Source organism: Molothrus aeneus, chromosome 25 (genome assembly GCF_037042795.1).
Source record: "Molothrus aeneus isolate 106 chromosome 25, BPBGC_Maene_1.0, whole genome shotgun sequence".
NCBI lineage: Eukaryota > Metazoa > Chordata > Aves > Passeriformes > Icteridae > Molothrus > Molothrus aeneus.
In genome coordinates, this window is record NC_089670.1 from 3,060,390 (window position 1) to 3,073,735 (window position 13,346).

The 13,346-nt window shown below is 43.6% G+C and overlaps 1 protein-coding gene across 1 annotated transcript in view; it reads right to left on the reverse strand.

Moving 5' to 3' along the window:
- Positions 1 to 1,127: 1,127 nt before the first annotated feature.
- The window catches only part of FOXK2 (forkhead box K2), a 45,175-nt gene continuing 32,956 nt past the window's right edge, over positions 1,128 to 13,346 (reverse strand). The window contains exons 3-9 of the mRNA XM_066565673.1: positions 11,668 to 11,815; positions 11,055 to 11,201; positions 8,132 to 8,325; positions 7,162 to 7,337; positions 5,842 to 6,138; positions 5,263 to 5,472; positions 1,128 to 3,380 (exon numbers count right to left, since the gene is read on the reverse strand). Of these exons, the coding sequence (XP_066421770.1) occupies positions 3,184 to 3,380; positions 5,263 to 5,472; positions 5,842 to 6,138; positions 7,162 to 7,337; positions 8,132 to 8,325; positions 11,055 to 11,201; positions 11,668 to 11,815 (1,369 nt within the window). The 3' untranslated portion in view covers positions 1,128 to 3,183. The remainder of the gene's footprint in view (positions 3,381 to 5,262; positions 5,473 to 5,841; positions 6,139 to 7,161; positions 7,338 to 8,131; positions 8,326 to 11,054; positions 11,202 to 11,667; positions 11,816 to 13,346) is intronic.

Consider the following 13,346-nt stretch of genomic DNA (forward strand, 5'->3'; position numbering starts at 1 on the left):
CACTGCAGCTCTCCTGTGGATGGATGTACCCAGGGTCTGCACAGCTCCACAATAAATGAACAGAGCTCAGTCAGGCACTGCTGGGAAAAGGAGTGAGGGCTGTGGGCCCTGGAGCTGCCAGGGATGCACTGGTGGTACCACATGGCCACAGGAGAGCAGAGAGCTCCCACAGGCAGAGCAAACCATGAGCACAAAGCATTGGCAGCAGCATCTGCTCCTGAAGCACAGGGATTAGCAGCTCCTTTGTATGGAGAACTCAACGCCTTCTCTCCCCATTTTGCCATCTCCACAGTACCTGTGTCACAGTTCAGAATCCTGACAGGAAAAGTAATGAGTCAGTGCACTAAATTCTGCAGTAATTCCAGGTATCTGCCAGCAGGAACTGTGGAATACGAGGATTGCTTTCAGAACCTTTAGGCAGTCACAATAAAGGTGAAAATACAAGATTAATCAGTGCAGTTGGAGATGTGAGACATGACCAGTCCTCACTGACACAGCAGCCACAAAATGCCACCAGGCTGGGGCTGGGTCACACTGCTCTGGGGCAGAGTCACAATTACACCACTTCACTGCCTCCATGGTGAGCTGTTTTCTTCTTCTTCTTCTTCCCCAAGGACTGTGTGTATTCAGGCCATTCAGACCCTGCTTTCTGTTCAAGGAACAGGCTCTGCCCATCCAGCTCCAAACACCAAACCCAGCAGTTCCACATCCATCCAAGGCTTGGGGAGTTGAGTTTCTCCCCAACTCTTGAAAGCATTGCCATGAAAACCTGACCCAGCTTCCAGCAAAGTCTTCCTGGTCCTTGAAAGCATTTCCCAACTTCTGAGAAACAGAGACTGCAACCAGTGCAGGAAAAGGGGATCAGACACCAAACCCACATTCACGACAGAGATTCCAGAAAGTGACATCTCCTAAAATTTACTTACAGAAATAATGATCCATGTAAGGCAGACACGTTGCTGTGCCCTCCTGTGCCCCAAGCAAGGCAGGGTCCAGCCCCAGGCCCCTCCCTGCCCATGGCTTGGCTGGAAGGGGCACCTCGGCCTGGTGGGGCTGGCACAGAAGCTGCATTAACCCCAAATATACACTGGTATTCCAAACACACTTGTTGAGTAATTTCAAGTTAATTTGCTGAATAAAATTTAATTTTATTTAAAAAAATCTTATACACTATTATTCACCTAGCCCTAGTTGTGAACAGATTCTCACTTCTGAAAATAAACCACATTCTAGTCAATTCATTCAACACCAAATTAAATTACTAGTACTGGATTTTTTTTCTTAAAAAAAGTATGTTAAAACTTTACTTTTTTTTATTTTTAAAACCTCTAAAGAAAACGTTGCAATTGTACAGAAATGCTTCTTTTCAGGTTATGCTTTTTTTTTTAAATGCCTGTTATAAATCCAGCTTGTGTAGAGTTTTTTTTTCATAGTTTTTTAATGTATTATCTGCAGAGACATTGTAACAGTTCCATTGTGTGGATGAACACAAAACTTGTACACATTTCTCATATTTGGTCTTTAGGTAAATAGTTTCCAAAAGCTGCCTAAAATAACCACTCCAAACTGTTCAGTCCATCATGAAAATACAGTTTTTCCTTTCGTAGCAGGAAAGGAAATATAAATAATGCATCTTTATTACAGAACAGGACAAAAACCAGATTCCGATGGAGCCGGCTCGGGCTCCCACTCACCTGGCTGCAGGAGGAGCTAAGACGTTGTGTGAGTTGAAGACTGAACAGCAGCCTTGTTTCAATTGAATTTTGAAATGTAAAGTGGAATCTATTACCACATTAAAGTGAGAAATTACCGATACATTTTAAAATGTTCAACTGCAGAACACACACTTAAAAAAAAAAAAAAAATTATTACCATAATCTGGTAGCCACTGTTAGAAAACCACAACAGCTACTGGTCATGGAGACCCCGAGGTCAGTGTCTGACATCAAAGTGTTACAGAGAAACGGGGCAGATTAATTTCTACTGAAGGGTGCTTAAGCTTAAAAATATCGAATATACCTCTGACAAGATAATTTTACTCTTTTTAAAAGGACTCGTGATAAAGAATTTTATCTTTCTAAATGAAGAACAGTCTGTTATCTTAAACATACACAATATTAAGCGAGACTCTTGTTTTACTTTAGACTGGAAAAATATGCCAGGGACAGTCAAAGTCAACACAAAGTAACAAACAGCAAAAGGTAGCAGAGAGAGAAACAGGTAAGTGCAGCTCTGGTCAAATCCATAGCAGTTCTTTACGTCAGTTAACGGCTCATTTACATCAGAGTTTCTAATCAGTTACATGCAAGCCCAAAGAAGCGTTTGATCACTACACATGGTAATAAAATTTGATTAAATTTATCAGGCAACTGCTAAAATATGAAAATTTGCAGATGTAATAAAGTAGCTTTATCTGAACTTGAACAGGACAGACAAAAGTAAATCATTCCGTTGGTTAAAAAAACCCTACATTCAGTTTTTTACCAAACAAAATTTCACATGAAAAGTAGTTGTGTGATTCCAAAGTTTCCGGAGTAGAAATGGAGTGATTTGAAATGTCAAAGACCCCATCGTTTTGCAAAGAAATGAAAATACACCTCAAAAATTTCTAATTCCACATGTGAACAACAAAATACTGCATATCTATCAACAACTGCATGGGTGGGTGGTTCGGAAAGGCTTTAGCTGCCACGGTGTCGGAATGGCTCCTGCCTCTGTTCCCTTTAGGAATTTACAATCCTTTGAAACCAGTCACACTAAGCGCTATCATGCTGCCGTTACACTGAGATCCTCAGGCCTGGGAAAATCTGACAGATCCTGTTCAAGCTGCAGCCCTCCCAGCACACACGGTCCGTGGGGCAGGAGGGGCGGGGGCACAGCCTCTACAACAACATGGTTCTGCAGTTTGACTCCAAATTACCAAGTTTTAAGGCCACCTGTGTTGGGTTTTGTTTCAGTGCTGAAAGTTGAAGTCTGATTCACAGGGCCCCTTTCCCCACTGCGTGAGAACATGTTCCAACATTTTAGGTGTTAAATTTAAGTGTCTCCTTTTGGCACCACGGAGTTTGTTTTTGTTGGTTTTTTGTGGTTTTTTTTTTTTCTTTTTCTTTGTGGTTTTTTTTGGGGTTTTTTTAATTGTTTTTTTTTTTTAAAAAAAAAAAAAGGAAAACTCCCCTAAAGTTTCTAGTTCTGGCTGCCTTTGTCACTCACTGCCACGGCTGGGGTGTCCACGTTCACAGCTATGACTATGCTCTCTCCATCCTCTGTTTTGATCCGTTTCAGTTCCTGCTGTTCTGCCTGGTCTCCGTTCTGGCGCTTGGTGGGGAGCGAGGCCGATGCGGACGCGTGGGTTGCCAACATGTGCAAAGGACTTGCAGCAGCTGCAAAAACCAGAATACACAAACTTCAGCACCCTGATCCTTGTCAAATCACATACACAAGATTCAGTTATCAAATTTTATTGTACAGTAAGAAATCTGAGCTTCTTATACCCCAGAGCTGACTCACTGGGATCAAGCAATGCTGCCAGGCTGCTCTGCTGAGAGCAGGATCTGAAAGCACCTGGAAACTTTAGAAAGAAACTTTACTACACATGGAAAATGGAACAGGATTTGTTCTGCATTTCTTTCTTCTCAGATGGCACAAACTTTCCTTCACCACAGAAAAACACACAAATGTGCATGTGAACACAGCTGTGTGTGCCACACAGACAAACACAAATCTGTGTTTCTATAGGCCCTCACTTCTATTAAGCTCTCACTTGAGATGCTTTGCCTGAGAATTTTCTTGCTGCTTTAGGAGTTACTGTAACAAGAGACCAGGACCTGGAGCACACCTCACTGCACACCCATCACACACAGACAACAGTGCAAGCATCACAACTCTGCTCCTGTGTGCAGCCACATTCCCTGCACACCCTGCAGCCCTCAGCTGCCCTGTCAGGGAACGTGTGGGAATCAGCTGAGTTTTCAGAATCCAGGAGAAAGAGAAAAAGAATTATTCCTTACTTTTAAAAATAGCTTTTCAGTGTATTTCACATGGCTCTCAGCTCTATTCACACATCCCTTCTGACACGGAAAGTGCACCTCAAGTCTGACTGTGGTGCTTTTGCTGCTCTTAAGCTGGAAGTGAAGTGGCAGCAGCCAGAACACTGACCTATAAATGTCAGTGATAGCAAAGGGGGAAAAAGGAAATGAAGGAGATAATTCACTCCATTAGAAAGACTTGTGAGCAGAAATGCAGGTAATGAATTGATGCAAGACAGCCCTAAAAGTATTTCTGTAAACATGTGACAAAAAACCTCTCCTTCAGTATCAGATAATGCATAAAGCAGAACTGTCAGAACAAGCTGTGAGGACCTGCCCATGCTGGGAGCAAGAGGGAATGTGTGCAGTGATGACAAAGTACTGCTGCCCACTCAGCCTGCCAAGGCCCAGAGGGGAATGAATGATGGATTCAGACACCAACCACCTCAAAACCTTACAGAATTTTGGTCTTTTCAGTACAGGTTCAATAAAATCATAATAAAAAGTAACAGGTCAAAGAGCCAACCCACAAGCAAGTTCTGGTTTTCCTGTTGGTGGCTTCCAACAAACCACCTGGGAGGAGGCACCATTTTAACAGCTCTGATTTACAGGAGCTTCTTTTAAAACTTGTTTTTATCCTGGTTTAACAAGGAGAGAGGATGGGGTGTCACCACTGAGTACATCCCTATAACAACCACAGAGAGAATAAAGAGATGATCAGGCAAAGAGGAACGAGGAGAGGAGAGGAGAGGAGAGGAGAGGAGAGGAGAGGAGAGGAGAGGAGAGGAGAGGAGAGGAGAGGAGAGGAGAGGAGAGGAGAGGAGAGGAGAGGAGAGGAGAGGAGAGGAGAGGAGAGGAGAGGAGAGGAGAGGAGAGGAGAGGAGAGGAGAGGAGAGGAGAAGAACGAGGAGAAGAACGAGGAGAAGAACGAGGAGAAGAACGAGGAGGAAAAAGGGAGGAGAGGGAGAGGGAGAAGGAGAGGGAGAGGGAGAGGGAGAGGAGGAGAAGGGGAGGAGAAGGGGAGGAGAGGGAGGAGAGAGGGAGGAGAGGGAGGAGAGAGGGAGGAGAGAGGGAGGAGAGGGAGGAGAGAGGGAGGAGAGAGGGAGGAGAGAGGGAGGAGAGAGGGAGGAGAGAGGGAGGAGAGAAGGAGGAGAGAAGGAGGAGAGAGGGAGGAGAGAGGGAGGAGAGAGGGAGGAGAGGGAGGAGAGAGGGAGGAGAGAGGGAGGAGGGCACGTACCGGCGCTGCCCTGGCCCGGCACGGCGGCGCTCAGGGGCACGATGTGCGTTCCGTTCTGTGTGACAGCTTTGATGGGCAGCTGGTGCTGGCCCAGCGGCGCCTGTTGCACTATGGTTACTGTCTGTAAGGGGGCGGGCTGCGAGGTCTGGATGATGCGACCAGCAGCTCCTATTGCAGCATGGCTAATAGCAGGGAGAGGCTCCACTTTCACTGCAAACAGGAGAGAAAAGTTGGTTAAAATTAACAAAGTGCTCAGGAACCACTTGGTTTCACTCAATCGGCCCTCGGTGGGAGTGTGTTGTTTTATTACTCGCTCCAACATTTCTGAGAAATTACAATTTGAAATCTTCAGTTTTAGCCAAACGCTTCAAGCATTGCCCTGCAAATACTGATGCCCCAGCCCTGCCCCTCCCTGAATGAGGCCTGGAGCAACCCAGGACAGTGGAAGGCATCTCTGCCCACACGAGATGGGCTTCAAGGTCCTTCCAAACCAAACTCTTCCATGGTTCTACCATTCTAAATTTCAAATACTGATCCCTCTGCATAAAGAGGTGCCAAAACAACCCCCCAGGTTCTCACCTTTGACTTCCTTGTGGTCTCCATTCTCTTGAGGTTCCACCTTGGGCTGGGTGACCATAGCAGCTTGTGTGACAACGGCCTGCCCTGCGACAGTGTAAGTGTTTGCTGGTGCCAGCCCAGTCACGTTGGTGACTGACACAGCTGGGATCTGGTGCACAACATGAACTGTCTGAACTACAGGCTGCTGGGAGGTTGAAGTTGTCACAGGAGTTGCAACAGTGTAGGTGACGGGTTTGATAGCTTGTGGTAGCTGCCGTTGTACAGTAATTAAAACTGGCTGGCTAGAGAGAGGTGATCCTACCGAGAAAGAGGTCAAAATCAGATTGCAAATTTTCATTATTTCTTCTAAGACAGTTCTTCTTTTAAACTTCACATTAAAACATTAAAACCTCAGAGAATTAACAAGCTCCTTCACTAATGAGCTAAAAGGTGACAGTGGACAATGAAGGTTAGGACAAGTGGCTATTCCCAGCTCCAGACTCAAGGGCTGTACTGGCTCAGCAGAACCCACACACCATGTGGGCACCCCAGCTCTGCCCCCTAACAAAGCTGTGCTTATGAAAGTAAATCCCTTTCCACAGATGGGAATGTGTGTGCTGCAGGTGCTGTGTGCAGCATGGCTGCACTGGGAGTGCTGAGGAATGCACAGGAACATCTCTGCCCTCTGGAGTGCCACATCTCCACCAGGAAACTGGATGGCAAATGTCTATCAAAGAAGGTAATTAAACAAACACATCCTTATCCCATCATGCCTTATGCTCTTTTTGTTTTAAATAGGAAATTTCTTATCTCTCTTTATCCTTTCAATTCTTTTATTCCCCCCTTCCACTGTGGAAGGATGGCATGACCACAGAGGTGTGAAAGGCCTTTCCTTATTTCTCTAACACACACAACCTTACCTTTTGGGGTTTTTTCAAGAGAACTGTTACAAGACAGCACAGTCCTACACAGGACAGAGGCACAGCCTCTCCTCAGCAACAGAGACCCAAAGCTCTGGAGCAGCCCCAGGTAACAACAGCCCCGTGTGTTCAAACAGACCCTCCCTGGCTCTTCCTGAGTTTCTCACAGATCTGCTCTGAAGAGCATACTCATTTTTATATAAAAAAAATTTATATATAAATTTAATCTATTTCTATATAGAAAATTTCATATTTTTATATCTATATTTCATATATATTTCTCTATATAAATAAAAATAAATAAATAAGTAAATAAACTCTATTATATGTTTCTAGACTCATTTTTGGGGTACATACTCAGCCTTGGCAGTGTGTGGGTGCCACCCTCTGCCCCCAGCCCCGGTGCTGAGCCCGTGCTCACCTGGGGCGCTCTGTGCAAATCGCGCCTCCTGGATGACGGCGAGTTTTGGCTGGATGGCGCTGGGCTCGGGCTCCATGGGAACAGGAGATCCTTCCCTGGACAGGCTCTCGGGGGTCTGCACGCCACTGGAGTGTGCAGACAACACTCCAGAGTGATTAGGAGAAGCTGGGGCACTTCTGTAGTTAGAAATGAAAGCAGCAGCTGATGTGTTTTAACTTCTGAACTGTGAAGCCCACGAGCTTCCTCTAAGGAGAGTGTGACACACTGCCCTGTGCAGCAGGGGAGGGCACAGCTACAACCCAGAGCTCAGCATCTTTTAAAAGCTTCTGTTAAACAGGGACAGAATTTAAAAGCAAACTCCAGGTACAGTTAAAGGAGAAGAAGTGGCTGGATGCCTTCTTAGGGAAACTCTAAATCTGTGAAACATGAACATTTCTTCTGGTGGAGAAGAATAATGAGCAAATCTGAGGCTACAGGGCAAGTGGAAAAAGATCTGCACCAGCAGAAAGGCCATAACTTTACAGAGGGAATAATTTAAACCCAGGTATTTCCCCAGCACAAATTCTGCTCCAACATTAGCAAACTGAATACACAATTGTCAGCTCTAAGGTCAATAAAATGGTAGTCGGTATCTGAGAATTTTCTTTGTAAAAAGTTTTAAAATCCAGTACATGGCAGTTAGAAATTAAAATTATAATTCTGCAAAACCCATCAAAAGTACAGCAAGGCTTGCATACATGAACAATCTGATAGTTAGTTATGCAAACCAAGTTCTTTAACACTAAAACCAAGCAAGAAACACCAGCCTGGTGTATGGGGCAGCCTCCTAATGAAACACACAGAATTCAAACACTCAGTCTGGATGAAATTAAATTACTAAACTTGTGACTGTATCCAAAGCTATCAAGTCTGTAGCAGCCTGAAGATTAAACAACAGCCATAGTCTTTTTGTTCATCTGGTTTTCCTTACCTAGAAGAGAGTGGTCCCAGAGGGGTTCTAAAGCAAGGTACTCCCCTAGGCCGCCTTTTCCTAAAAGCCTGCTCTATTAATTTGCTTTCAGAGGCAGGGTCTATCCTCCAGAATGAGCCTTTGCCTGGTTCTTCCTGGGAACGTGGTACTTTGATGAAATAACGATTCAGAGAGAGATTGTGACGTATTGAATTCTATGGAACATAAAAAAATATGTAGAATTCATATAACTTTTCCAAGTCAGAATGTGGCCTACTGCAGCAGTTTGTACTACAGGAGACTGGGGGTTCAGCTCTTTAATTCCTTAATTTAACAGAACTCAGAGCACTACCAAGCAGTGCCATAAACCTGAAAGGACTCTTGCATTTGTAAAATCTTTCCCAACAATTAAAAACCCAGTATTCTAATTGGAAATAACAGGAATCCCATTTATTTCATTCTCTCATGAGAAACACGGTGATCGAAACCAATGTTCAGAGCACTACAAATACTTGTTCAGAATGCAGTGTTAAAAACAAAAATAAAAATGATCAGTGCTTGCACTCCACCCTTCCCCAGGTGTCCCAGCTCCTTCCAGGAAGGCCAGCAGAACACAGCATAAACTGATTCTGATCCTATGTGGTAATTCTGTTACTGTTCCACAGTTCAGAAAGAAAAGCTAAATTACACAAGCTCCAGAGGCAGCTGGATTGTTGTGAATTCACCCCCAGTCCAGTTTGTCTCAATAACAGAGCCAGGAATTTACTGTGTCAATTAAAACACCAAGTGGCAGCAGGTCCTGAACCAGCTCTTCCAGATTTCTGTCACCAGAGTCCCTTTCACATTCCCACATCCTCAATTTGCTGCAACATCCCCCCACTCCTCCAGCAGAGCAATGCACAGAACTGCTGACACCCTCAAGCTGCCCTACCTGTGCTTGGCTTTGCACACAGAATTTTTTTTTTTTTTTTAAACATAGATAAATCCCAAAATCTCTCTCAGTTTTATCACTGAACAGGAAGAGACTGATGCTAAGGATTCACCCTGAAACACTTGTGGGGGAACAGAGGTAAATGGGAAAAAAACTTTATGTTAACATAAGCTCTCAAAAATTTACAAAGCCAGTGTAAAACTTGCTCAAATATCTGAGTTCATGACCCTGATGGCAAGTTTGGAAAACTTAAAGCAGTGATGATAACCACATATGATTTCTTGAATGCAAACTGATGAAACCAGAGATGGTTTTTTCCCTGCCAGAAATGGAAACATAACTAGAAAGATGCCAAGAACATATTTATAAAATGTATTTATTTCTCCATATGCTAGAATAAAGGAATGGATCCAAAAATACCTGCTAAAATAAGTTCAGAGAGAGGAGCCTTCAAATGCCCATTAAAATGAGAGCATTGGATGCTAAAGGATACAAATACCTGTTTGTTCGGGTGTGGGACTGGGACACTGTAGGTGTGTTTTACTCTATGTTTTGAATGATATGTGCACATATAGCCTCAAATCTGATTTGAAACATCTTTCCTAAGTCACCTGAGCTGCAATCCAACTCCTAACGTGCAGAACCTGGCAGAGCACTGACTGAACAGCATCTGATTTTCAGCTTTTCCAATTTTCTAAGCAGAGCTGCTGATTCATGACTCCAGTACACTCTGTCTGCTGTGCCTGTCACCTTGGCTTTAGGAAGCATCACAGCCCCAAATCCACCCCCTGCTCTATGGCAGAGCTCTTCAGCTCTGCCTGTGTGTGTGTGTTGGGTTCATGATGCTCACAAAGCAACATCATCTACACAGACACTCAAGGTACTGCGAAATAGGAAGCAAAACACAAATCAACATTTTATAAGCAGAGTCTTGTTGCTAAAACAACCTGCCTGCAGCCAGGATACTGCACTGTTATGTTGGAAAGGGAAACAAAAGAGACTTCCCAGCCACAACAGGCAAGTCCTTGTCTAAGCAAACCCTCAGCAAACAGCCAGGAACAGCTACATTCCCCTCTAACCTCGGGAGAGCGACCCAGCTTTCATTTCATTTAGGCTCTATGACAATTAACATGTGATTCATATTTAAAAATCACTTCCTCTACAGGGAAGGCCTGCATTCTTCAGTCTTCCACTTGTGCAGCTCACATTAACACTTCCTCACTTTTCCTCTCTCCCAGTCTCCCTAAATTTTGCCTCCCTGACAATAACTGCAGAGGGAGCAGAGAGCCCAGGTGGACCATGTGCTCCAGGAGCTCCAAGCTCCCTGGCCTCTGAGACACCCAAAACAGCACCAAAGGCACTGAGCCTTCACATGAGCCTGGGAAGGCTCTGCCAGACTGATTTGTACTCAGTTAGTCATCCTGGCAAAAGCTGAGGCTGGTCTTGTGAAAATGAAAAAAAAGCAGAAATTAATTCTGCAGAGTTGAAAGGTTTGGTACAGGAATGGGCAAGTTCACAAATCAAACAGTGCATGAACCAGGGTGAGATAATGAGATAAAACACTTGTTCCTTCACCTGCTGCATGGGCAAGATCACTGTTTTCAAACAGAACTAAACTTGGAGTATTTCATATCTCAATTTTATCTCAAGATAGCAACACGGATGTTGACACAACTGTAGGTTACAGAACATGACACCTTTCCTAGACAGCATACAGCATTCAAATCCAGTGCCAAATGCACTTTGCTTTCCCCAAAGTCTGTCTGCAACCCTACTAGAGGTTTAGAGAACACCATTCCATCAATAAAGCAGTATTTAAAATACAGACTAATGTAAATTGCCCACTTTGTTGGAAAACTTACAATCAGAGGAAAGACAACACACTCATTTGACAAATTCTATATCTGAAGGGTTATGAGGCTTACCAACTGCCTGCTCATGACCATTTACAGCTGCCAGTATTGCTCACATGGAAAAAAAAAAAAAAGAAAATATTCCAGAAATCAGAATTACCTGCCAGCCCTTGTCTGCTGTCCTGTAGTAGGGATAATTTTTAGTTATGTGCGTGTAAATTCCATTTAGTGTAAGCTGCTTATCCGGGGCCATTGTAATTGCTTGGACTATTAACTGTGCATAGGAGTAGGGTGGCTTAGAGTCATCCTGCACAAAAACAAGAAAAGTCTGCATCAACAAACTGAATAAATACACATTGCTCACTAGATCAGAAGTCATAAAACATCATTAACTTGAATTAGGGCAATTTTGGACAATGAAAATCTTGAGGCAGAAAAGAAACTAAGAAAGCTTTGTTGTTCTGATTAGCAATTTTAGGGTAACATAAATTTTGCAGGTATGTGTAACAGCAAAGAATTTTCAATAGCCTCCAAACAGATCTATAACTGAGACTGCACACAGACTCTCCCCCAGAGGGGACAGGGGTTAATCAATCAATCAATCAATCAATCAATCAATCAATCTCACATCTGATCACAAACCCCTACACATTGTTTTTAAAGCCTGGCATGTTCAATTACCCCTCAGTGCATAGACCTTAACAAACAAAACATCCCAAGCCTTCCACTGAGTTCAGGTGCAATTTCTGGGATCGCTTTCAAGCTGTGTTTACCTTTGGGCTGTCTCCCCCTGAAGCTTCCTTGTCGTTTTCTGACTGGGAATTGTCAGCCATCAAATGTAGGTCAGATGCTATTCCACGGCTCATTTTGTACCCTGAAGAGCCTGCGCCGCGGGGGCTCGATGGGCAGGAATTTGCAGCACTGTAGAGCATAAAAAGAAGATCCTACTATTTTGTTATACAGTATATCACCACATTATGTCTCATCAAAAAGCTCTTACTGCAGCAAAGCCACTACCAGAGCTGGGAGGCTGCAGCTAAAGGGCTGTCAGGGCTTCCATTGCAAAGCACCTTCCATGCCTTGCTAAGCCAGCCATGGAATCAGAATCACTGCAGGAAAAAACCTCACTCAGGCTTTCCTCCTCAAGAGTCAGCTGATTGATCAGGCTGTACTGTATTTGTGTAAGATTTGTCACCTTAAGTCCACCTTAACTGCATCAGCAACCACAGATTTTCAGGCACTCATTGGAAACAACATTGGAAACTACTGCAGTTTGTAATATAGGAGACTGAGGGTTCAGCTCTTTAATTCCTTAATTTACAAGGACTGGGGGTTCAGCTCTTTAATTCCTTAATTTACAAACAAGACACACATCTTGCATGGAATTTCTGCCATATGCTTGTGTTCAGTCTGCCCCCCAAAAAATCATCTCTCCTGTGTAGTGTTTTTGTACATTTGAGAGAATAAAGTAAGCAGTGAGGTAAAAAGAGGTTTGATTCTCATTTAAATTTAAATATATTTACACATAGGTATGTGTATAAAAATCATAAATTTATCTATAAATGGGATGCACCAGCACTGACTCAGTGATTTAATGCAGTATTGGGCCAACAGAGCAGACACACTGTTAGAAAGCAAGAGATGGTGCCAAACACTAAAGAGAATCTCCTAACAATTCACATTTTGCCATCCATCACAGAAAACCAGGTAAAACTGGATATAATTCCACTGGAACATCTTTCTACCAGTGGTCCCCTGCCTTGCAGAGTCCACAGGAACTGCAGCTGCACAATGCCAATTTTCTTCTAAGATTCCCTTTTAGCCAAGAGGAAAGAGAAAGTCAGCAGGTGAGGTCCATCCCCTTCCCCAAAATAATTCTGGCAGCTCTCTTGCAAGGACACAACTCTCTGCAATTCATACTGCAGCTGATTTCAAGGCAGCCCTCAGGAATTCCAAAAAAGAAGAAATCTCAATAGCTGCACCTGGCTGTGCCCCCAGAAGCAGCCTTATCTCCAAAGATAATCTTTAATCTTTGAATCTGTGGTTCAAAACATCAACAACAAATAAATCTAGACAATGTAATTTAGATCTACACACTAAAGCTTGAACAATTTTCATCTGTCAAGGTTTGTTTGTCTGCCTGGCCCCTCCAGTGTTTTGCTACCTCCTTTTTTATGTACAGAAGGAGGCAAACACTGCAGATTGGGCAATATGCACTTACACTGAAAGCATCAAAGCTTCACTTCCCAAGAAATCCACCCATGATTTGTTACTAGTGATATACTTACTACAAGAGAGAGATGGCAATTTCTAAGTGTTGTACAGAAGAATCCCTGGTTAGAGCCCAAATGTGGAGCTAATTTATTTTTTTAGATATAGGTCACTCCTGCTCTGTGTTTGCATGTATCAGCTGACAACATCCCTCTGCTCTGCTCACTTTAGCATATATTGA